This window comes from Mesoplodon bidens (genome assembly GCF_964165515.1).
Source record: "Mesoplodon bidens genome assembly, chromosome: 15".
Lineage (NCBI taxonomy): Eukaryota > Metazoa > Chordata > Mammalia > Artiodactyla > Ziphiidae > Mesoplodon > Mesoplodon bidens.
Genome location: NC_138171.1, coordinates 24,715,548 through 24,741,056, shown reverse-complemented (window position 1 = coordinate 24,741,056; position 25,509 = coordinate 24,715,548). Strand labels below are relative to the sequence as shown.

At 49.2% G+C, this 25,509-nt stretch overlaps 2 protein-coding genes across 5 annotated transcripts in view; one reads left to right on the top strand and one right to left on the bottom strand.

The window, feature by feature from the left end:
• The window catches only part of PIGU (phosphatidylinositol glycan anchor biosynthesis class U), a 577,582-nt gene that overhangs the window by 463,570 nt on the left and 88,503 nt on the right, over positions 1 to 25,509 (bottom strand). Inside the window, exons 11-12 of one of the 3 annotated variants that reach the window (XM_081256796.1) lie at positions 21,274 to 21,416; positions 3,571 to 3,963 (exon numbers count right to left, since the gene is read on the bottom strand). In XM_081256796.1, the coding sequence (XP_081112922.1) occupies positions 3,850 to 3,963; positions 21,274 to 21,416 (257 nt within the window). In that variant the 3' untranslated portion in view covers positions 3,571 to 3,849. Of the gene's footprint in view, positions 1 to 3,570; positions 3,964 to 19,914; positions 20,056 to 21,273; positions 21,417 to 25,509 lie in introns of those variants that run through there. The other 2 variants (XM_081256798.1, XM_081256797.1) reach the window with 2 other exon arrangements.
• Positions 814 to 3,346, top strand: MAP1LC3A (microtubule associated protein 1 light chain 3 alpha). 2 transcript variants are annotated; one of them, XM_081256807.1, is made up of 5 exons: positions 962 to 1,863; positions 2,187 to 2,242; positions 2,322 to 2,428; positions 2,735 to 2,904; positions 3,177 to 3,346. In XM_081256807.1, the coding sequence occupies exons 1-4, from the start codon at positions 1,824 to 1,826 to the stop codon at positions 2,895 to 2,897; spliced, it is 366 nt and encodes a 121-aa protein (XP_081112933.1). In that variant the 5' UTR covers positions 962 to 1,823; the 3' UTR covers positions 2,898 to 2,904; positions 3,177 to 3,346. The 2 variants fall into 2 exon arrangements, with proteins under 2 accessions (XP_081112934.1, XP_081112933.1); XM_081256808.1 differs by having other exon boundaries at positions 814 to 1,863; positions 2,735 to 3,346.

Here is a 25,509-nt window from a genome sequence, read left to right as displayed (position 1 = left end):
CTCTGGACGTGCAGGCCCAGCGGCCATGGCCCACGGGCCCAGCCGCTCCGCGGCATGTGGGATCCCCCCGGACCGGGGCACAAACCCCTGTCCCCCGCATCGGCAGGCGGACTCCCAACCACTGCGCCACCAGGGAAGCCCTCTACCTCTGGTTTTGTACCATTTATGTACCATTCTTTTCACTTTGCTTCCTTTTTCTCCTTTTCTACCTTCAATTATATTTTAATACCCTCTACTAAACTTTTCTCTTTTGTGCATTGGCAGTTATACCTTCTATTCTTTTAGTGATCTCTCTGAAGTGTTTGAACTTGACTTGACTTTACAAAGCCAGATAATTACCAATTATCTTTATTCTCCTCCTCTCAAATAAATGAAGCTTCTTAGAACACATAAACTCTGATTACCCTCTCCAGCCCTACCTGTTTTTGTGTCCTGTGCTCCTTGCTCTGTACTCCACAAACTAATCGTCACCATTCATGTTTCATAGCAGGTGCTTGTTTAGATGGACTTCCATGTTTACCAGTTTAGTTACTTGATATTTTTCTGTCTAATTTCTTCTCTTTGGAGTTCTGCAAATTCACTACGAAGTGTCTAGATGAGATTTTATTTTTATTTATTCTGATCTGGATTTTAAGTGAGGATCCTGGTCTTTAATCAATTGTGGAAGTTCTTCAGGAACTGCCTCTCCCACATTCTTTTCTCTCCTTCTGGAAGGCTGATTGAACCTATTCTTCTCACCTTACCATTCCTGTCACTTCCTCTTTTTTTTTTTTTTTTTTTTTGTGGTACGCGGGCCTCTCACTGCTGTGGCCTCTCCCGTTGCGGAGCACAGGCTCCGGACGCACAGGTTCAGCGGCTGTGGCTCACGGGCCTAGCCGCTCCGCGGCACGTGGGATCTTCCCGGACCGGGGCACGAACCCGTGTCCCCTGCATCGGCAGGCGGACTCTCAACCACTGCGCCACCAGGGAAGCCCCACTTCCTCTTTTATATGTTCCATCTGGCTTGTTTTCTGGCTAATTGCTTCCGCTCTTTCATCCAGTTCAGTGATTTTCTCTTCTGCTGTATCTAAATGGCTTTCTCGCCTCATCCTTTGAGACTTGAATTTCGATAGCTCTATTTTTCAATTCTAGAAATTCCTTCTAAAACCTTTATGCTTTTTAGTGTCTTGCTCCAAGCGTCTTCATGTTTTAATCTCCGCCCCCACCCCGACCACCACCTTTTTCTTTCTCTAACCATGAGCTCCACGAAGGCGAGAACGTTTGGTTTAGTGTTGTCATCCCCAGTGCCTCCTACCGTTCCTGGAACGGAACAGGCTCTGAGTGAGCGCTGTCAGATGACTTAGTGACAGTGGGAACAGAAGGATGCTGTGCCGCAGCCTGGCCCCCGCTCTCCCCGCCGCTCCCCCAACGACCTCGCAGGCTTTCTAGTCTCCCCTCAGCCCGGACCTCAGGGAAAGGACCCCACCCCGCCCACCTCTGCGCAGGCCGTGACGTCACGGGACCGTGACGCGCCCTGGGAGCCCCCGCCCCTTCGCGGCGCTGGGCCGGGAATCCAGGCTCTCTGCGCCGTGATGTCACGGGTCCGGGCGGGCGGACTTTGCGTCGGCCCAATGGGAGCGGCGCGCCGGCCTCCCCTTTAAGGAATGTTGTGACCTGACGTCAGCTGGGCGAGTTACCTCCCCGAGCCGCCGTCGCCGGGCTCAGCGCGAGCCTCGGAGCCCTTCAGCGCGAGGCGCGGAGCCCCCGGAGCCCCCGAACCGCAGCCACATCCCCTCGTCGCGCGCCCCGGAGCCCCGGCCTGCGCGCCCCGCCGGGCCGGCGCGATGCCCTCAGACCGGCCTTTCAAGCAGCGGCGGAGCTTTGGTGAGGCCCGGCGGGCGCTCTGGGAGCGCGGGGTGGGGGCGTGGGGGCTGGGGGGTGTTGGCCGACCGACCCGACTGCCGCAGATGACGTCAGCTCCGTGACGTCAGGCTCGGCTGGAGCTGGACCCTCGGGATGGGAAGCAGGCTGGGGCCTGGGCCGGGGCCTCCGCCTCGCATCCCGGTCCTGTGCCCGGGCCTTAGGGCCCAACGGCTCCGGGGGCGGGGGCTTCGGGGAGGCGGGGTCGGGGCCGCCCCTCGGGTACTGGCGGGGCGGAACCTCGAGGAGGACCTCGGCCCGGCCTCATCCCCGACTGCTGTCTGCAGCCGATCGCTGTAAAGAGGTGCAGCAGATCCGCGAGCAGCACCCCAGCAAAATCCCGGTGAGTTCCGCCGCCCCCTCCCATCCCCGCCCGGCCCAGGCCCCGCCTCGGGCTCACGCATCCCCCGCCCCGCTCCCAGGTAATCATCGAGCGCTACAAGGGTGAGAAGCAGCTGCCCGTCCTGGACAAGACCAAGTTCCTGGTCCCGGACCATGTCAACATGAGCGAGTTGGTCAAGATCATCCGGTGCGCGGGCAGCAGCTGTCAGAGGGGGGATTGGGTCCTGCTGGGGTCAGGCAGGGGGCTGGGTCCTTCTGAGAAGGAAGGGGTGGGGGTGGGGCACGGGACCGGGTGCTGGGTCCCTGTTGTGGGGAGGTTGGGAAAGGTCAAGGTCAGTGCTGGGGTCTGTGTCCGGTCAGAGGTGAGAGCCTCTAGAAGGGCTTGGGACGGGTGTGAGGTGGAGGATTAGGATCATTTTGGGGAGCGGGTGAGGGCTACACTCGCCCAACAGCCAGGCCCCTCACGGTTGGCTTGCCCTCCCGCCCACCTCAGGCGCCGCCTGCAGCTGAACCCCACGCAGGCCTTCTTCCTGCTGGTGAACCAGCACAGCATGGTGAGCGTGTCCACGCCCATCGCCGACATCTATGAGCAGGAGAAGGACGATGACGGCTTCCTCTACATGGTCTACGCCTCCCAGGAAACCTTCGGCTTCTGAGCCAGCAGTAGGGGGGTTGGCTTGGGAGTGGGGGGCCCTGTCAGGCTCTGCCCTGGGAGCTCCTGGCACCTGAACTGAGCTGCCTCTGCCCCTGCCCCTGGTGGGCTGGGCGGGGATGCCACATCCTAGCCAGGGGGCACCAACCGCACCTCCCCTGCCCCTGGGTGGATCCTGGCCCAGTCATGTTAGGGTTGCCCCTCTGGGTGCTGGCTGGGATGGGGGGAGGTTGGGAGCAGCCCCTAGCACCCCTGCTCTGTGTGGTTTGTCTTTTTTTTTTAGGCCCCTGCCTGTCTGCCCATCTGTCCCTCCCTGACCTGAGGTGCTGCTGCCCATGCCTGGACCTGCCCACCCCTGAAGGACTGGCCCCTGGCTCACCCAGTCTTGACATGGTGTATGGATCTGTGGTCATTGTTCCTCTGCAGAATAAAGATTGCTCAGGCCTGCCTGGCCCTTTGCCTCCAGCTGCTTGGGGAGTGGGGAGGGCTGCCCCACACCATTCTCAGCTGACCAGTGCGCAGACCCGTGTTCTGTGGACTCAGAGCTCATTTGGGAAACCCACGCCTGTGTGTAGTGCACCATGGTGGTATTAGGGGCCAAGCCCACCCCTTCCAGGAGTGCAGTGTGGTTCCAGGGCAGACGTTTGCAAAACAAAACACATTTATTAAGTAGCCACAACCTAACTGCTCGTCTGCTTCTTCCCCGTTCCTGCTTGGGAGGGGGGCTCCTTGGTGTGCGGAGCCACAGAGTGGGGAGTGCAAGTGGAGGTGCTCCTGGCTGCTCCCCACAGGCCTTGCTGCCAGCCTTGGCTCCCCACCGGTACCAGATATTTGTGACCCTGGACTCAAACCTCATCTGCCCAGGACTTCCCTGCTGGCAGCTCTGGTTAGAGGGCTTGGCCCAGCTTCTGGCCCTTTCACCCCTGAAGTCCGTGCAGCCCTGTGCCCAGCCAGGCCTACTTGAGCACAAGCATGGCCTCCGTGCCGTCCTTGGTGGTCAGGTAGAGACCGTGTGTGAGGTAGTACTCCCGCCGTAGGAAGGCATAGAAGTAATCGGAGATGAGCAGGATCTGGGGGGAGAGAGATGTGAGAAGCTTCGTGATACCTCCCCCTGAACTTCGGATCTCTGAGGGGCTAGGTAGGTGTTGGGGAGACCCTGCCCAGGGACCCTGCCCCTCAGGGCCTACACCACCCTTCAAGGGTCTCACTGGCACTGCAGAAGTTGCCCTACTGCCCTTCCTCCTCCTACCATGGTCTGCTTCCATCCCAAGCCCTGACCTGTGAACTCCAGACTGGCGCTCCTCCGTCTCACCTCCTGGGTGCCCACTGGCCCTTCCACCCCAGCCAAGTCCCCTATCAAACCTGCTTCTCCCACTGGGAACCCATATCCCCCTTCTTCCATCCAGGTGTTCAGGCCATAGAATCAACAGACTTGTCTCCTCCCATACGCCAAGCCACCAAGCCTGTCAGTTCTATTTCTACCTGTCCCCACAGCTACCACCCTGGACAAAGCCACTGTCATCTGAACAACAGTGGTCTCCTCTCTGGGCTTCCTGATCTCAAACCTCCCACCCTAGCAGCAGAGGTTGCTTTTTAAGACAAATCTGGTCATGTTGCATGCCAGCTTAAGGTCCTCTAAAGGCTTCCCATGGCTCTTAGGGTGAAGATCAAACTCTCTGGGGCTCTGAGGCCTTGCACTTGGTCCCTGCCCGTGTACGTGCTTCAGCCTCTGCCGTGCTCCACCTCACTCAGCTCCAGCCACACTGGCCTGTTCCCTTCCAATGCAGGATCTTTGCTGTCTCCTCTGCCTGGAATGTTCTCTTCCCCTTTCATCTAGTAAACACCTGCTTGCCCTTCAGGCCTCAGGAAGGATCACTTCCACAGAGAAGCCCTCCCTCACACCCTAGATTGGGTCTTGGTCCCATTAACTTTCATCTGGTAGCATAAACTCGTCCAAATTGCAGTTTTGCATTCATCGGTGAGACTGCCTGATGACCGTGGCTCCTCCCCTGGCCTGGGCAGGGTCCCTGAGTGATTCTGCCACCATGGTGTCTGTGTCCAGCTTGGTCTGTCTTTTCTGTCTGGGCCTCAGAATAGAAAGGGCCCTAGCAGCTCAGCCCACCATCCCCCTCACTGAGGCCCAGAGGGGAACAGGGACTTGCCAAGGTCCCCCGAACACTGGGCCCAGTCTTACAATTCCATTCATCCCAAGCTCCCAGGACCTCCAGTGCCTGGAACAGGAGGGGCAGGGCCCAGCCCTACAGAAGGATGAGGGGAGAGGGGCTCACCACTGCCGATACCACCAGTTCTCAGGCACTTACAAGCCTCTCACATTATCATCACCAATCACCTTGGCACAGATGGGGCGACGTAAGCCCAGAACTGGGGGAGCACCTGGCTAGGGCCTTATAGCAAGACAGAGGTTGAGCCTGGCATCTCAGCCTCTGACCCCCAAACCCCTGTTCTGGGAAGCCTCTCTCACACTGTGGGCAGGAAAGAGAGCAAACCCACACCATGGCCTCAGGACAAGGACCTGCCACCACAGGAATCCATCTGGAAGGCTGATGGTTCCCATCTTACAGATGAGGAAATTGAGGCACAAAGGGTTCAACAGTTGGCCTAAGGCTATACTGGGAGAGCTGGACTAGTGGCTATAACCCTGCAAGGCAATGTACCTGGGGCCCAGTGTGCAAAGGGCCCAGAACTCTGCCACTGAGGGTGTCAGCAGAGAGCCCAGGGAGCCCCTGAAGGCTTGCGCTGCAGCTGCCCATGGGGCGTAGTTACCACAGCGAAGGCTGCCCTCACTCCCTGCAGCCCCTTTCTCACCCAGGCCCAAGGTGTCAAGTCGGAGGAGGCGGAGCCTGGAGCTGGTGGGGGTTGATCCCCGAGCCAGGTCAGATGAGGGGCAGGTGCAAAGTCACAGTTTACAACAAAACAACTCCAATGTCACACACGATCAGCTGGTCAAATAGGAAGTCAAAACACTAGGTTATTAGTTTGAACCATATGAAACTGCCAATTTTGCAGATCAAAAACGGTTGAGTATTGACAGTTTCATATGGTTCAACTTAATATAAAATGGAAAAAAAATCAAGAAATAGTAGAGTAAGTATACAATCTAGAAGCACCAGAACAAATAACTATAGGACCTAAGGGAGCTATTCTTTTTCCTTGTAAGCCTTAACTTTGTAAATTATGTATACATGTTACGTTGATAAAAATAAAAATCCAATTAAAAACAATCAGCCGATAAATGATTGAATAAGTAAATAAATAAACAAGGGAGAATTCCTTTTGTAATCCTTACAAAAGAGTTCCAAATAATATATGTAGAGACTCTCCCTTCAGGAGGTGGAGCTTAATTCTTGCCCACTCCCCACCCCCTGCCCCCGAGGGTAGGCTAGACTTCGTGACTCACTTCCAAAGAACAGGGAAAGAGAAAATAGTAACTGTGCACTGGAGAAGCCTGGCAAACACTATCTTAACCAAATGATGAAGGGTAAACGGCATGAAGTGTGGCTAGTGTGTACTGCCTGAGCATTCCAAAAACCTAAAACGTGGCCTCATGATGAGAAAAGCATCAGACAAACCCAGAGGGGACACTCTACAGGATACCTGGCCACTGTTCCTCAAGACTGTCCATGTCACGAGAAATAAGGAAAGACAGAGTGTGAGCAGAGGACAGGGGGGAGATGTGGCAACTAAGTGTAATGTGGTACCTGGGACTGGATCCTGGGAGAAAAAGAAGACAATACAGGGAAAACTGGTGAAATCCACATCAAATCTGGAGTTTACTTAGTCGTAACGTACCAGGGTCAGTTTCTTGGTTTTGACAAACTTACCATGGTAATATAAGATGTTAAAAATGTGGGAAACTGGGTGGGGGGCATACGAGAACTCTCTGTACTATCTAAAATTATTCCAAAATTTAAAAGTTTATTTTAAAAAGCAACGTACTACTGTTATATGCAACAACATGAATGAGCCTCAAAAATATCTTGCTAAGTGAAAGAAGGCTTCAGGAAATGTACATTAAGATTTGTGTTTTTCCATTAATAAAGGAAACTGAAGATGATGCAAAGAAATGGTAAGATATCCCATGTTCTTGGATTGGAAGAATTAATATTGTTAAAATGGTCATACTACCCAAAGCAATCTACAGATTTAATGTGATCCCTATCAAATTACCCATAACATATTTCACAGAACTAGAACAAATAATCCTAAAATTTATATGGAACCAATAAAAGACCCAGAATTGCCAAAGCAATCCTGAGGGAAAAGAACAAAGCAGGAAGCATAACTCTCTCAGATAACACTACAAAGCTACAGTAATCAAAGCGGCATGATATTGGCACAAAAAAAGACATATGAATCAATGCAACAGAATAGAGAGCCCAGAAATAAATCCACACACCTATGGTCAATTAATCTTTGACAAAGGAGACAAGTATATACAATGGGAAAAAGACAGTCTCTTCAGCAAGGGGTATGGGAAAGTTGGACAGCTGCATGAAATCAAAAGTTAGAACACACCTCACACCACCCACAAAAATAAACTCAAAATAGCTTAAAGACTTAACATAAGACATGACACCATAAAACTCCTAGAAGAGAACATAGGCAAAACATTCTCTGACATAAATTGTACCAATGTTTTCTTAGGTCAGTCTCCCAAGGCAATAAAAGTAAAAGCAAAAATAAACAAAGGGACTTAATCAAACTTACAAGCTTTTGCACAGCAAAGGAAACCATAAACAAAATGAAAAGACAAGCTACAGATGGGAGAAAATATTTGCAAATGATATGACCGACAAGGGCTTAATTTCCAAAATATACAAACAGCACATAGGACTCAACAACAAAAAAACAAACAACCCAATTGAAAAATGGGCAGAAGAACTAAATAGACATTTCTCCAAAGAAGACATACAGATGGCTAACAACCACATGAAAAGATGCTCAACATCGTTAATTATTAGAGAAATGCAAATCAAAACTACAATGAGGTATCACCTCACACTGGTCAGAATGGCCATCATTAAAAAGTCTACAGAGAAGAAAAAGAAATAAAAGGAATCCAAATCAGAAAAGAAGAAGTAAAACTGTCACTGTTTGCAGATGACATGATACTATACATAGAGAATCCTAAAAATGCCACCAGAAAACTACCTAGAGCTAATCCATGAATTTGGTAAAGTAGCAGGATACAAAATTAATGCACAGAAATCTCTTGCATTCCTATACACTAACGACAAAAAAAGCTGAAAGAGAAATTAAGGAAACACTCCCATTTGCCATTGCAAAAAAGAAGAATAAAATACCTAGGAATAAACCTTCCTAAGGAAGCAAAAGACCTGTATGCAGAAAACTATAAGACACTGATGAAAGAAGTTAAAGATGATACCAATAGATGGAGAGATATACCATGTTCTTGGATTGGAAGAATCAACACTGTCAAAATGACAATACTACCCAAAGCAATCTACAGATTCAATGCAATCCCTATCAAACTACCAATGGCATTTTTCACAGAACTAGAACAAAAAATTGCACAATTTGTATGGAAACACAAAAGACCCCGAATAGCCAAAGCAATCTTGAGAGTGAAGTAAGTCAGAAAGAGAAAAACAAATACCGTGTGCTAACACATATATACGGAATCTAAAAAAAAGAAAAAAAAAGGTCATGAAGAACCTAGGGGCAGGACGGGAATAAAGACGCAGACCTACTAGAGAATGGATGTGAGGACATGGGGAGGGGGAAGGGTAAGCTGGGACAAAGTGAGAGAGTGGCATGGACATATATACACTACCAAATGTAAAACCGATGGCTAGTGGGAAGCAGCCACATAGCACAGGGAGATCAGCTCGGTGCTTTGTGACCACCTAGAGGAGTGAGATAGGGAGGGAGACGCAAGAGGGTAGAGATATGGGGATATATGTATATGTATAGCTGATTCACTTTGTTATAAAGCAGAAAGTAACACACCATTGTAAAGCAATTATACTCCAATAAAGATGTTAAAAAAAAAAAAAAAGAATCCACCTGCCAATGCAGGGGACGCAGGTTTGAGCCCTGGTCCAGGAAGATCCCACATGCCGCAGAGCAAATACACCCATGTGCCACAACTACTGAGCCTGTGCTCTAGAGCCCACAAACCACAACTACTGAGCCTGAGTGCCACAACTACTGGAGCCCACATGCCTAGAGTCCGTGCTCCATAACAAGAGAAGCCACCACAATGAGAAGCCCGCGCACTGCAATGGAGAGTAGCCCCTGCTCACTCCAACTAGAGAAAGCCTGCACACAGCAACAAAGACCCAACGCAGCCAAAAATAAATAAATGAATTTATTTAAAAAAAAAGAAAAAGAGAGAACAGATCTGTTATCAGAACAGTGGATCACTGGAGTTAAGAGCAGTAACTGCCATATGGGAAGTACTACCAAATAAATGCTTACGGTATCTCCCAAGCTCCTTTGCAATTAGTAAGTTTTGGTCAGTGGAGTCTAAGCAGAAATGTCACGTGGCAGCCTCTGAGAAACTTCCTTATGAGACAGCATGTGTGAAGTGTTAGCTGTTCTCCAACCAAATCACCTCAGTTGTAAATGTTACCATTTAGACCACTGGAGCCATGCTTTACAAAACGATGAGAAATAAGGAGCTTGAGTTCCTGATACTATGGAACATGATACCAACTTTGGACCACCTACTCGGATATTTATTTGAGGGAGACCTAACATTCTGTGTTGTTTACATCACTGCCTCCTCTTCCATCCTCCACTCTGATTCTTTCAGTCAACCAAACCTAAGTGCAAGTAATACATGTAGTTGAATGGGTGCCTAGGGAAAACTACATATTTGAATAAGATTCAAATCAAACAGGCAGATTTTTAAATTACTTAATAAATGCTTTTCTAACCAAAAAAAAAGAGACATGTACCACAATGTTCATTGCAGCTCTATTTACAATAGCTAGGACATGAGCAACCTAAGTGTCCATCGACAGAGGAATGGATAAAGAAGATGTGCCACGTATATACAATGGAATAGTACTCAGTCATAAAAAGAAACAAAACTGAGTTATTTGTAGTGAAGTGGATGGACCTAGAGTCTGTCATACAGAGTGAAGTAAGTCAGAAAGAGAAAAAAATACCATATGCTAACACACATACATGGAATCTAAAAAAAAAAGGTTCTGATGAACCTAGGGGCAGGACAGGAATAAAGACGCAGACATAGAGAATGGACTTGAGGACACGGGGAGGGGGAAGGGTAAGCTGGGACGAAGTGAGAGAGCGGCACTGACATGTATACACGACCAAATGTAAAATGGATGGCTAGTGGGAAGGTGCTGCATAGCACAGGGAGATCAGCTCGGTGCTTCGTGACCACCTAGAGGGGTGGGAGAGGGAGGGTAGGGGGGAGGCTCAAGAGGGAGGGGATATGGGGATATATGCATACATATAGCTGATTCACTTTGTTATACAGCACAAAACTGACACACCATTGTAAAGCAATTATACTCCAATAAAGATGTTAAAAAAAAAAAAGATACACACTCCCCTATGTTCACAGCAGCACTGTTCACAATAGCCAAGACATGGAAACAACCTAAATGTCCATGGACAGATGAATGGATAAAGAAGATGTGGTATATACATATATATATATGTATACACACACACACACACACACGATGGAATACTACTTAGCCATAAAAAAGAACGAAATAATACCCATTTGTAAGTCAGAAAGAGAAAGGTAAATACCATATATCACTTATATGTGGAATCTAAAATATGACACAAATGAACTTATCTACAAAACAGAAAGAGACTCACAGACATAGAAAACAGACTTGTAGTTGCCAAGGGAGGGGAGGTGGGGGAGGGATGGATTAGGAATTTGGGACTAGCAGATGCAAACTATTATATATAGAGTGAATGAACAAGGTCCTACTGTATAGCACAGGGAACTATATTAAATAGCCTGTGATAAACCATATTGGAAAAGAATATAAAAAAAGGATGTAGGGACTTCCCTGGTGTTCCAGTGGTTAAGACTCTGTGTTTCCATTGCAGGGGACATGGGTTTGATCCCTGGTCAGGGAACTAAGATCCCATATGCTGCACAGCAGGCAAAAAAAAAATGTATATATATATATATATATATATATATATGAAAAACTGAATCACTTTGTTGTACAGCAGAAATTAAAAGAACATTGTAAATCAACTATACTTCAATAAAAAAGTGAAAAAAATTGTGTTTTTCACTGTATACAAATTTCACATAAGAAAAATGTAAGTAAATATGGAGCTCTGGTTAATGATATACATGCTGAAATATCTGACAGGAAATGTACTGATGTGTATACTTCACTTTGAAGTACATTACAAAAATAAGATGGATTGAGAAATGGATAATTTGTGATCATCCAAGTATAGTAAAATGTGAATGGTGGAGTCCAAGTCGTGTGTATACAGGTGTTCAAGGTTTCAAGGTTTCAACTTTGCTGTGTGTGCAAAACCTTTCATAATAAAGTATCAGGGGAGGGTGGCATGGAAGGAAAGAGCCCTGTGTGCTGGCTTGGTCTGTCTGGAACCCAAAGTCACTAGTCCTGAGTGGGTGCCCTGCCCCTGTCCCCAGGGAGAGGGCATCTTGGGGACACACTGGCCTTGAGGCTTCACTCTCTCGGAGGGAAGTCCCTAGCTGTCACAGGCTGGCTGAGACAACCTCTTCTGACCTAGAGGCTTTCCATTTGGGTTGAGGAGAAAGGATTTCCCAGAGGCCCTGGGATTCAGCCAACACAGCATCTGCAGACTCAGCACTACTTTGCCCAGTCTGGGCAGGGAAAGCTGGGAAAGAAGCAGTGGAAATAGCATGGGCAAGTTAGTGGCTGTGTGACCCTGGGTAAGTCACTCCCCCTTCCCTAAGCAGCATTTTCCTCATCTGTAAGATGAGTGATAAACGCTCGTTTATTACTTACAACGGTGGCTCCCCTAGTCCTTGCTCTGTCCCTCTGTGCTTTCAGAGACCTGAAGAGCAGCCCCTTCTTTATTTTTTTCATCTTTTAATGGTTTTAATTTGAAAACAAAAATGAAAAATGTTTTTATGGTATAAAAAAACCTAGTTGTGGGGAGTTGCCTGGTGGCCTAGTGGTTAGAATTTGGCGCTTTTACTGCCGAGGCCCGGGTTCAATCCCTGGTCAGGGAACTGAGGTCCTACAAGCCAAGCGGTGAGGCCAAAAAAAAGAAAACAAAAAAAACAGAACAACACAAAACAAACCTAGTTGTAGAATTTTCAGTTTATTATATGAAAGTGAGAATTACATGATTTAGGGACTAAATGCTTTCTAGGGTAGTTAGTAGTTATAACTCTAATGGTCGGTCTCTGAGAGAAAAGAGAAAAACACCTAGCTCTGATAAATGCCGTCCATTATTATAGTTTCTTCTTATTAATAAAAATGCTGATAATACTCAGGCATTAATGTAAGCACTTTACATGTGTTAAAACACTTAATCCTTGCAATAAACCTTCACAGTAGGTACATTATAACTATCCCATCTTATAGATGAAGAAACAAAGGTTCTTCAAGTAATTTGCCCGAAGTCGTACAACCAGCAAGTGTCAGAGGCAGGCTTTGAACCCAGACCATCTGGCATCAGACACCACACGCTTACCCACACTGCTGGACAGCCTCCCTACTCTAGGGATACTTTCGGAGCAGCCCATTCTTTAAAGCTGCCCTCATCGACAGTGGCTGAGCCCCTCGGCCTCTCTATCGCCATCAGCCACCAGGTTCCACCAATTCCCCTCCTCAGAATTCCACCTCAGCCCCCTTTTTCTCCCTCCCACTGCCCCCTCTTGCTCAAAGGCCTCCCTCATCCTCCTGGCCCCTGAGGGATCGTGCGCGCGCACACACACACACACACAGCAGCCTCCAGTGCTCCCCTCTCCCTGCGCCACACCTGCGTGTCCCCGTAGCCCTGAACGCAGCCTGGTCCTGCAAACACTGTGTGGCCACACCTTGGTGCCTCTGCCTATGCCCTGCCCCCGGAATGGGATGACCCTTCCCACAAAAGGCTCCTTCTCATCCCTGGAGAGGCAACATCGCCATCTCCCACACCCAGAGTCTTCCCTGACTCCACACTCAGTTATGCGACCCCTGGAGTGAAGTCACTTCCCACTGGCCTCCCCACCAAATGGGGTGGCATCTGCTCCAGCTCTGTGACTCCAGACCCAGTATGGGGCTGGCGTCTTGGGAGCAGTTTGCCGATTCCCTCCCAGGGCTCAGTCAGACCACATTCCTCTCACTGGCAGCCACGAGGGCTCCAGGCTCCCCTCTGGGCCATGATGAAGATGAAGATTTATTTATTTTTTGACCACACTGCGCAGCTTGCAGGATCTTAGTTCCCCGACTAGGGATCGAGTCCAGGCCCTGGCAGTGAAAGCGCCGCGTCCTAACCACTGGACCGCCAGGGAATTCCCAGAAGATGAACATTTAATGGGGCAGCTGATAAAAGGGTGGCCAGGGACAGAGAGGGGTAGATCAGAAGTGGAATGAAATTGTCAGAACACGCTCCACTACAGGGTGGGAGTAAGGAGAGATGGAGAAACCAACATCTGAGGATCTGCCCTGAGCTAGGTCCCTTAACAAAAAGCACATCACTGAATCTTCACAACACCCTGGGATAGGGCTCATAAGCCCCACTTCAAGATGAGCAAACTCAGAGGTTAGGGTCTTGCCCAGGGTCACCTAGGAGTAAGTGACCACGTTTAGGCTGCAATGCCCATCCTGCCTGTGTGAGGCCCAGAGCCTAGCCCTTCCCTTGACCCCCACGCCCTTCTCAGGGGTCTGTACCCACACTGCCAAGTCCTGCTACAGCCCCATGCTCATGCTTCGTATCCACTCTCTGTCACTTAGCCAAGGAGAGAGAGTTTCTTGAGAAAAGGCGAAACAAGTGTCTGAGAAAACAGAGCTAGCAAGGCTGTTAATGCAGTGTGTCTAGAAGCCACAGGGCTTGGGATCGCAGCCACGGCCAACACTGGCCCCTGGGCTGCAGGGCCCTGGAGAAGCAGGTGCTGTCACCCCAGGCATGTCCCCGTTCCCCCGGTCTCTTGCTTGTGTTGGAGATGCTGACACTTGACTGTCAGCCCACGACTGGGATAACTCACGTGGTTGTCACCACTGGCAGTCAGAGTGCTGCATCCTCTGCCCTTGCTGCCTGGGATCTAGGAAACTGGGAGCAAGTGGGGCTGACGGCCGACTTGTGGAGCTGGACGGGGCTTTGGTGTGACCTGCCAACTCAGGCCTGAATGGACATGCGTGGGAGGAGATGGTGGAGAAACAGACCTCCACTCTCTAGCTCTAAAGATGCAAAATAATAGGAAAATCACTAGATCTCAGCCTCAGGATCTGGAAGGTCACAAAGTAAGATCATAGCTGGCTATGAAGGCAATTATCGTCTAGGTGGCACTGTTCAATTCATACAAGTTTTCCCCACTCACTTCCATATTCCCCACTCACAACCACCCTTCTAGGCTGAGGAAACAGAGGCTACCAGCCCCTCTCACCAGGTTTAAACAGCCTCCTCCCTGGGCTCCAGATTCCAGCTCAGACCCCTGACCTCTTCCCCTCCTGGCAGAGGGAGGTTTTCAGAGCATGAATCCTTATTGTTTTTTGGCAGCACTGTGCAGCAGGTGGGATCTCCGACCAGGGATGGAACCCGTGCCCCCTGCACTGGGGGCACAGAGTCTTAACTACTGGACCGCCAGGGAAGTCCCAGAACATGAATCTGATCTCAGGTGTCTTCACTTAAAACCGAACGCTCAGCCTGGTCCTCAGCACTCTGACCACTGTTGTCCTAAAAATGGCCTCATTCCCCATCAGGTGGCAGGTGCCTGTCCTACAGAACTGCCTTCCACAACAGCTCACTCACGGGCTCTCTCACCCCCAGGTCTTACCACCTAGAACCTGGTTCGACCCTACACGCCCCTCAGGACGTCACTTAGAGGCTGCCCGCCCCCGAAGCTTCCGTAACCACCAGCTCTGAGCTCCCCAGGCCGAGTTTACCCCATTTATAGCACCATCACGCTGCCCTGGCCCTGCCTGTTTCCTTTCCTTTCTCACCCACAGACGGTGAGCTCCTTGGAAGCAGGACTGTGTCTCATTCACCCCTAGCAGAGGGCCTAAAAACCCGAATGAACTTTTTGGCCAACCCAATATTTGCAAATCCATAAATTAGGTCCAAGGAGTTATGTGACTCGCCTGAGATCCAGTGAGCTGGGCAGGGATGGGGCTGAGAGTCACTGTGGAGTTCGGGCCACTGAAGCCCAGGCCTTCCTGCTGGCCTTGACCCCCTGTATTTAGCTTGGGCTTTTCACGTCACTCTTGCTGTGGGGGTAGGAGAGGGAGCGGGGAAGGGCCTGGGAGAGACAAGCTTGGGATGCTGAGTGCTGAGCTAAAAGTGTGAGGACGGGAGGGACAAAGGAATGAACTAGGACCTCGACAAAATGCCACCAGCTAAGAAAAGCAAAGCAAACATGCACATCCAGCTGGATGAGGACGAGGGTTCCAGCCTGGGCCACTGGCACCTTATGTCAGGAGGAACAAATCTTCCAGTTAGGGCCATACACAACCCACGGGAATGAACCTGAAATTAGCCCCTGTCTGTCCACAAATGCGGGCTCCATGCCACTGAATCACTAGCGATCTGCCCAGCACGTCCTCACACATTTCCTCACTGGTCCCTTCCCGAGAGTGACACACCAGGCTAATGGAGACGTAATTCCAGGAGACAGTACAGGACTGCGGTTTCACTTGTGCTTGAGTGAACGAGCAAGTCCTGAGCGGGGCCCAACATGCCAGAGGGTTGGTGCCGAGACCTCAGGGCAGAACAGCCAAAGCAGGGCCAGCCCAGCGCCTATGGGTCTGCACCACAAGGATGGGGTACGGAGCGAGGTGGCTTGGGCAGCGACCCAGGCCCTGCTGGGAAGGGCAGAGGGGAGCCACCACGGAGTCTGTTTTGGATGCAGACATGAGCAGGAGTGGGGCTCTTGGGGCCTGGATGAGAGGGGAAGGGGGTTCTGGCTCTGACCCCCCAGGAATCCAGCAGGAGGACCTGCCACAGGCTCAGGCTCTGACCAACGCAGAGACTGGAACTGGGAGGTCAGGATGTATGTGCAATTTTGTGTGAGGTCATTGGTCAGAAATTGTGGTTTCTGGTCATTCCTTTCTTCTGGGTGTTGGGAATACAGTTGTGAACAAGACAGGCCTGGGGGCTGCCCTAGTGGAACCCACAGTCTACTGAGAGAGCACAAGAAACAGGGTATCAATAAACACACCGCTCCGCAACTGCGTGACTTCCCAGCCTCAGCTGCTTCATTTGCATTCGAGATGATAATAGCAGTGCCTCCCTCAGAGGGCTGTTATGAGGATTAAGTCAATTCTTCATCATAATAAAAAAAGGAAAACAGCTTGAAGGGCTGTCAGTAGGGGAGTAACTACATCAGGCGGGGTGAGTCCGAACATGCAGGACTGAAACAGGAAGGAGCTTCCTCTCATGTTCCAACAAGGAGAGATCACGGAGACGTTTCATTAAAAGGAAAAAAAGTCATACTTTCATCATGCTGCCAACAATAAAACACACACACAGCTAAAACTCCTCCTCCATGAGCAGACGAGGTCATATCAACACACAAGGAGAGGCCCAGAAGGCTGGACAAGCACATGATCCAAAAGATTAAAGGGATCACATGGGCCTGGTCCCTAGTAAGAGTTCTTTAAACATGAGCCACTATTAATTATAAGTTTAGGGAAAGATTTCCTCAGGTTACCTGTTTTTAACTTGAATTAGGGTAAGTGGAACATTTTACCTTACTATTAATAAAGCTAAATTTTAAACATTCGTTTTTGTTTACATCTAATCCTACATGACCATTATCTTTCTGCTGGTCTCTGACCTGCAGTAGAAAAGGGTTAAAAAAAAAAAAAAAAAAAGATGAGGATTGTTCTCCTTCCCTTGGTGTCCAGGTCTGAATGTTTCCTTAGGAATTTGCTCTGGGTATTTGATGAGCACGTTGCTCAAGCTACTTCCCATGTCAACATGTGTCAACATACAAATCCTCTTACCCCCCTGAGAGGTGGGGTTATCACCTGCAACCCTGAGAGGTTCAATCACTTGCTGAAGGTCACGCAGTGACGGAGTTGAGGGGGTGGGGACCGCAGTCAACCAATCCATCTAATCCCTCCTTCTTCTCTCTCTCACATGTACGTGTGAGACACACAAACCCTATGCATCTATGGATGGTTTACTGTTATTTCCTGGTTACTGACTCTCAGGCACAATTATAATTAGCAAATGATCTGTGCCGCAAGCTGAAAAATATTTAATGGCCCCAGAGGAAGGATGGGGCCTAAGTCACTGGTTTACCTGCCACTGTCATTAATAATTACTGATGATTTTTTCTATTATGAAGCATGGAACTGACCGACTCAAACAGCAGGACTTAAAATCTCCAGGCCGAGATGTTCTCTACATTCAGCTGCGGACTCAGCAATGATGGGCCTGACTCTGGACACCTGCTAAAAATCTGTACTCATCTGATTCCCAGGACAGCTCTGATCTGTCTTGCCCAGGGAGGGGAGAATAAGGACCAGGTGACTAAAAGGCACCGCCGCAGCTAGAAGAGCTGAGAAGAGCAGGCTGTGGGACTGCGGACACACTCTGAATGCCATACATCTCACCGGAAGCAATGACTGTAGGTTAGACGGAAGCTGAGCTGGATTGGGCTGTGGATGACATGCAGGGGCTTCCCTGGCCAAAGAGACCAGGTTCTGGCAGAAGTGAGAGAAAGGCTGGGGACAGAGCTGCCATCCCTTGACATTAGCCAGTAGGGGTGACTTGGCCCCCATCCTGCCCACCTCCTAGACCCTCTCCCCCCTCCCCTCTCTGAGTCTGGAAGGCCCAGCCCCTATTCCTCATCCCTATGGCTTTCTCTGACCACTCAACAGGGAAGGTGATCTTGTTGCCTCTGGATTCCTCCAGCGGTTACACTCTCCACATTAATCACATGACGTTCTCCCTGGCTCTCTTTGGTTCATTCAATCATTCCACAAATATTTGCTAAACAACTGCTCTATGCCAAGCACTGATCAGGTGGTTGGGGACCCTGCAGTGGGTAGGAGAGGCGGATCTCTGCCTTCATGAAGCTCACAGGCTAGTGGGAGAGGTAGAGAGAGAAGCAGGTAAATAATGTGGCGTTGCAAATTGGGTAAGTGCTGTGAAGGAAACAAATAGAAGGCAAAGAAAGAGACCGTGGGGTGGGGGAAACCCCAAAGAAGGTCTCTCTGGGGAGGTGACATTTAACTAAAATTCTAAATGTCTATTTGCACTCTGTGGCTCCCAACAGGCCGGAGGGCTGGGCTAGTATAACCCTCATGATGAGGGGTGCTCTTCTAGCTCAGTTAATGCTCCAGGACGAGGATATGACTCGAGTGACTGCCTTGGTGAGTAAGTGCCTCTCTCTGCTACACCCCTTTAGTGATCTGGCCGCAGCAGCAACGAAGCCCAAAGCCAGCAGGTCCCAGAAAGCACGTGACCCAACAGAATTGTCTCTGGCTCACAGCACAAAGCCAGACCCGAGCAGGCCGATGACACAGGTGTGCTGGATGCCTGAACAAACTGCCAGCTTATAGGCACCTGGCCTGCTGCTGGGAGGTCTGGAGGCTGGTATGACCTGTCTGAAGGGCAACCTGGCAAAATCTGCCAAAATGTACAATGCTTATGCCCTCTGACCCAGCAAATCCCACCACCTGGAATCTGAGAAAAGACTGGCATGTGTATATAAGAGTATGTGGAGGCATATGCAGGGCTCTTCCATTTATAATAGTGAAATCACCAGAAGTATCCTCAATGTCTATCAGTAGTGGCCTAACCAGTCATAAAACCCACAGGACATCCTACCACAGGAGGGATATCACAGAGCTGTTAAAAAAAATGATCTCAAGGTGAGATCATTAAGTGAAAAACAGCAAGTCAAAGAACAGTACTTAGAGTGGGATGTCTTTGTGTTTGCTTATGGACTCAGCTGTCTGTAAACACACAGAGGAAGTCTGCAAAGGCACAGACCAAACTGATTCTAACGATCACATCTGCCCTAGGGTGGAAAGGGATGGCACCCAGGCGAATCTTTACTCTTCATTCCATATGCTTCTATTTTGTTTGACTTCTTTTCCCTGGCAATAATGAATTCATGTGTTATTTGTATGATTAAAAATACATTTTAAAGAGATTTTTGAAAAAGATAAAGGACAAGGCCAAGAGATCAACCTGGTTTTTCTCTATAGCTCAGCCACTAAAACCCTCCATCTACTTGGCCTTGGTCCCCACCTCCAGCCCCATCCCCCTTTTTCCAACAATTCAGTTTCTCCTGCCTTTTTTTCCCTCCTGCCTTTGATGGCACCTGACAACTGGCAAACATCTCCCATGCCAATTTCAGAAAGCCTTTTCTCATAAAGGCAGCCCTAGGGAAAAAAGCTGTTATCTGGCAAGTTCCATGGATACTTCATCATCACTGCAACTTGTATTCCTGACCCACACTCAACACTCATGACCTGACAGCAAGCTGTGGACTATTTCAGTGGAGCTCGCCAAGCTCCCCAGAGGCCCAGGGCAGGCCCAATGCCGTCACATGCCAGTCATCACTTTCAAAGGAAAAGTAAGGGGATTTCAGCAAGACAGAAGAGCCAGAACAACCTTTTGGATTTATTCAAGGTACTAAGTTGCATCCCGCAGATTTCTGTTTGCACGGACACAGGTAGGAGGGGCTGAGCACCCGCCATCAGTAACCTGTGTGTGTGGCAGCAGGACAGACCCCCTGGCCTGGTCCCACCCAGGCTGCAGGGCCCTCCTCCACCTCTCTTTCTGCTGTACACAAACCAAGATAAATAGCTGGACTGGACATTAGTTGTCCGGAAATGTCCATGCAGGAAATACCAGATCCATCAGTCACTGCAAGAGCCCTAACTCCCTTCTTCTTTCCCAGCAGCTAACCCTGGAGGCAAGCATCTCCCTGGGGATTATTCACTGGCATCACTGGTCTTTCAGGCGAGCCTTGCTTCCCATCCCGTCCATTATGCACAGGAAATGCCAGGCTGTGCCAATGACAATTGAAATGGTAAACGGTACAAGTGATTCTCATAAGACCTTGACTCGACAATTAGGACAGAGCTGACATGAGGGAACGCAGCACAGTGGATGAGGGGACTTCAGGTAAGTTTGCTAAACCACCTGCAACAGAATCCCTGGAGAGCTTGTTAAAAGCACAAATTCCAATCATCGCGTCTGGGAGCAGGATCAGGGAATCTGCTTTTTTTTTTTTTTTTTTTTTAACAATCAAAGCCACGTGATTGTGACAGTCGTAACATAAGCACAGGATTTAAAACATATTAACAGAGAATATGCATTTTTTTTTTTTTTTTTTTTTTTTTTTTTTTTTTTTGCGGTACGTGGGCCTCTCACTGTTGTGGCCTCTCCCGTTGCGGAGCACAGGCTCCGGACGCGCAGGCTCAGCGGCCATGGCTCACGGGCCCAGCCTCACGGGCCTAGCCGCTCCGCGGCATGCGGGATCCTCCCACACCGGGGCACGAACCCGTGTCCCCTGCATCGGCAGGTGGACTCTCAACCACTGCGCCACCAGGGAAGCCCGAGAATCTGCATTTTTTAACAAGCTACCCCCAGTGATTCTGATGCTGAGAACCACTGTTCTATGGCACCAAGGGAGAGGTTCTCCCTGGACCAGAGGAAGGTTGGAGCTCCTTGCTGGTACTTCTCATTCTGGGACCCGCTCAGCCTCCTCTCCTGCTATTCCCAGCTGCACAGTTTCTGCTCCAGATGCGCCCAGCAGCTGGACCAAACTATTCCTCATCTCTCTGCCTTTGCTCCTGCTGCTGCGAAGCCTGGAAAGTCTCCCCTCCCCTTTGCCTGTCCCCCCACCCCCCAGCCCTCGCACGCTGCAGCCACTCCAGGGGCCACGCAGCCCAGGCGATTACAGAAAGAGGGCGGCCTCAGGAACTGAGCCTTCTTCTGAACTTGGTTCTTGCCTCCTCCAATGACCTTGGGCAATCGACAACCTCTGTGAGCCTTGGTTCCCATTTGTAAAATACGGATAACACTGTCTCACAGGCTTGCTGTGAGAATTCAATGCAACAAACGTTAGCCAAATTCAGCTTCCCCTGCCGCTCTTACTGCCCTACCTTCCCTATGGGACCTCATTCTCGTTCCAAAACCTTATTTGGCAGAACCCAGGGCCCAGGTCGAATGTCTGAGGCTACAAAATGAATCCCTGTCCCTGTGCTGCCCTTGACTCTTACCTGCCCAACGTTGAAGGTTAGTGTGATGGCATAAAAGAAATTGGAGTTGGCACTTCCTGCATAAATCCAGAGGTGCCACAGGACAGGGAAGAGGAGGGAGCAGGCGATGATGATGCAGGCGAGGACAAATATGTTTCGCAGGACTGCAAAGACAGACGACGGTCAGTTAGCCCAGGGCTGACTCTCGCTGGGGCCCTTTCCTTGCAGTGACGGCCCTGCAGGACACAGTGGCCCACGAAAAGCTTGGTGTAGCTCAAAGGCAGAACCCCCCGCCATCCCCTCCCCAACACACACAAACTCAGAGGCGCCAGGGTGCCAAGACGCAGACCTCAGACCCTTGGCAATGGTTCCTCACACCCAAAGCTGGCGAGAGGTCCTAGATTTGGACTCTACCTCCCACTGTGGGCTCGGCTGGCTACAGTCGGCAACGCTGTGAATGCCTCTGGACACCGCAAGGAGGTACTTCAGCAAGACACTGCCCTCTAACCCCCAATCCCGGGGTGTCCAAGAGTAGCTCCTCTCCTGTCCCCAAGCAGGGTGCTATCTGACTAGTGAATCATGGATGGAAATGGCAGCATGAACCTCTCAGTATCTCTCTGGTGCCACAGCCCTGGGTCTTAGGAATACAGTTTCCATTCTCCTCAATTCATGTCTTAAGTCTCCTGCCTTGCTCTTCAAATGTCCCTCACTCTTCCTTAGATGATTTAAAAGTCTTTTTTTGACACCCTCCCTCTCTAACCTCACCCCCTACCCCCGGAAGGAATGGGGAATCCCACCAGGGAGAAAGCTCCCCCTAAAGCTCCAGGGAGGACCTGCTACACAGGGTGGTCCGCGGGCAGGCAGGCCGAGTTCCGCTGGGGGGAAGGCAGCCTGATGGTGGGGCACAGCCTCGGCCTCAGAGAGACTGTGGTGAAAATTCCTGCTCTGCCACCAAGTTCCTCAGAGTCTCAGCTTCCCCATTTCTAAAACAGGGCTACACTGCCTACTTCATGGGAGTGTTCCATGAGTTAAACAAGTTGTGTGGAAAAGCTGGCACAGATGTATTACTGTGTGTTTTCCATTGCTATGGTAACAAATTACCACAAACTTAGTGGCTTAAACAATATAATTTATTTTCTTACATTTTGGGAGGTCAGAAGTCCACAGGCTCTGGTCCATTTGCTTGCCTGTGCAGCATGTAGAAGCTGCCTGCACTCTTGGCTCATGACCCCTTCCATCTTCAACCAGCAATGTCGGATTAAGTCCTTCTCACATTGTATCACTATGGCCTCCTCTTTTGCCTCCCTCTTCCTCTTTTTTTTTTTTTTTTTTGGACTTTAGTTTTGAGAGCAGTTTTAGGTTCACAGCAAAACGGAGCAGAAGGTAAAGATTTCCCATATACCCGCTGCCTCTATGTCTTCCACTCTTAAAGGCCCTTGTGATTACACTGGGCCCACCTGGATAACCCAGGATAATCTCCCCATCTGAAGGCCCTTTTGTCATGTAAGGTGATACAGTCACAGGTTCTGGGGATGATGAGATGGACAGCTTTGTGGGGGGCAAGGAGGGGACATTATTCTGCCTATCACGCTGTACTTTTTTTTTTTCCTTTTAATTCACTAGGGGATATCTGACAATAGGATTATATAATATTATTGTTTCTTTACACTTTATTATATTTTTAAATAAAATAATAAATATTATTTAAAATTAATTAATTAAAATAATATCTTTTTAAAAAAATTACCACTTAAAAAAAAAACCTTAGGTTTGGTTCCCGGCAGGCACTTAGTGAATAGAAGTTCCCTTCCCCTCTCTGACCCTGACCTTCAGGAAATCCCTTCTCCCAAGTCAGAGTTTTGGGATAGTTAAGAGATGGGGAAACCCCCGAACCTTAAGGCCTCTTGTCTCAGTTGTACAATGACTTGGTTGAAATGCTATACTTGGGGTTCATGCATTGGAAAGGGGACTGGATTGCAGATAAGGTTCTCAATTCTGGTTGTAAAATGAACTAACCTGGGGAGCCTCACCCAGACTAAGTAAATCAGAGTCTACAGGGGTGGGGCCCAGGCACCTATCTATATTGGTTTTTAAATTTTTAAATTTATTTTTGGTTGCCTTGGGTCTTTGTTGCTGAGCGTGGGCTTTCTCAAGTTACGGCGAGCAGGGGGTACTCTTCATTGCGGTGCACGAGCTTCTCATTGCAGTGGCTTCTCTTGTTGCAGGGCACAGGCTCTAGGCTCGTGGGCTTTAGTAGTTGTGGCACGCGGGCTCAGTAGTTGTGGAGCATGGGCTTAGCTGCTCCACAGCATGTGGGATCTTCCCGGACCAGGGATCGAACGCGTGATCCCTGCAATGGCAGGCAGATTCTTAACCACTCACCACCAGGGGAGTACCCCATATTGGTTTCTAGAAGCTTCCCTGGTGATTCCAATATGCAGCCAAGGCTGTGAACCACTAGATTACAGCTGCAGACCTTTGCCAAATAAGAGGCCCATACTGGTCTGCAACAGAGACTTCACTGGTCAGTGTCACACTGAGAATAAGAAGATAGTTCAGAGTTCTTATTAAAGCTGAATGTTTTCAACTTAAGCTTCATTCTTTCTTAAGAAATGATAGGTGTCTTGTTGCCTGTTGCTGTTGTTAAAAAGTATTTTCCTTTATGAAATGGGGAGGAATGGCTAGTAGTTGACTGTTTTCATGTCTTCAGAAAAATAAAAAGTTGGCAACTCTGTCACCAGAATTTTTTGGAATGTTAGTGGTCCGTGAAATCCTACAATTTGGAAACATGGCTTGGAGGGCTAGCTAGGTCCTCTTTTCTGATCTGAAATTTCCACAATTCTGGGTTTTCAAAGCTGAGAGGTGAAAGCCCTGACTCAAGCCTTTCTGAGACCTGTCAGAAGCCTTGTCCTTGCTCCCAGAAACAGAAGTCTGGGAAAAGGGATGTGTGCACTGAGAATTATTATTATTGTTATTATTATTAAATAGTGTTACAACCTCAAGAAAGAACATATCTATTTATCATTCCTCTACTCCAACATCACTATTTACATTTCTCAGTGGTTCTTTCTGATCCCCTGGAAATTATTTTGCTGAAAAGAATACACACTATTCCTAATATAAAACTCCTGTGGCCTGACAGTGCAGGTAGGTCTTTGTTCCATGCCTCTAGCCACTCTGGATTTCAGACCGGGTGACAAGAAGGTGACCAAGTGCAGAGACTGAGAGAGGTTCACATGCAGCTCCTGGGTGCAATCACAAAAAGCTGTGAAGATACATTCCCATGTGCCTGGAGGAACTGTCACCAGCATCCAGTTGGCTTCTGGCCTGTGGTGACCTTTGCAGGACTGGGGAGCTGCTACTCACTCTTGCTGGATGACAGGCTAGAGGATTACAGGTATATGCCAGAGCAGATGGAGCCAGGGACGTGGGGCACAGGACGGCTTGTTCCAGGCACCAGGAGGTGTCGGAGATGTCAGAGATGACCAGGGCCTGATGAGACGCAAGGGTTCACCCTTCATCAGACGTGCTAGGCCAGATGGAATCAGATTCTCCACCAAGTTCACTGGGCGACTTCATCAGATCTGTCGCTCCACCACTGACAAACTGAAACTTCAGGCAAGTCACTTTCCCTCTCTGAGCCTCAGGCATTCAGAAATAAAATTCCACTGAAAGAATCCAGTGTCATTGAGAGGGGCACAGAGGGGATTTAGGGACTTCAAAGGACGTGGTGATGTTTCTTTTCTTAAACTAGGTGCTGGGTACATGGGAATTTATTGTATTATTATTTTTTATAATTAATGAGTATTTTTAAATCAATATTCTTTTATCTTTATACAATAGTTTAATAAAAACAAAACACACACACACACACACACACTCACAAAATCCATCCCTTTGGTAACTGGCTCTTTGAGCTGGACCACTGCAGGCTGGCACGGGTTCTGCCAGCAGGCTGTTCCCTAACACCGCAATTGTGTGTCTGTATGATTCATCCTGGCCCCAAGCACCACTGAGTCCCGGTATCTGGGACCTGCACTCAGGGAAGGGCCCACATGCCTCTTCTCCCCACTGAGCAGGACAGGAAAATAAAATGGTGAATGTGCGAGCAGGCATGCTGGCACTGGTAACTCATGTTTAAACTGAATTCTTAACCACATTAAAAGTCTGAATATATTCAACCTAGGCATACAGACTTCACAAAATCTCCACTCACAGGTCCACAGGACCAGGCTGAAGACGCTCCCGCATGAATGT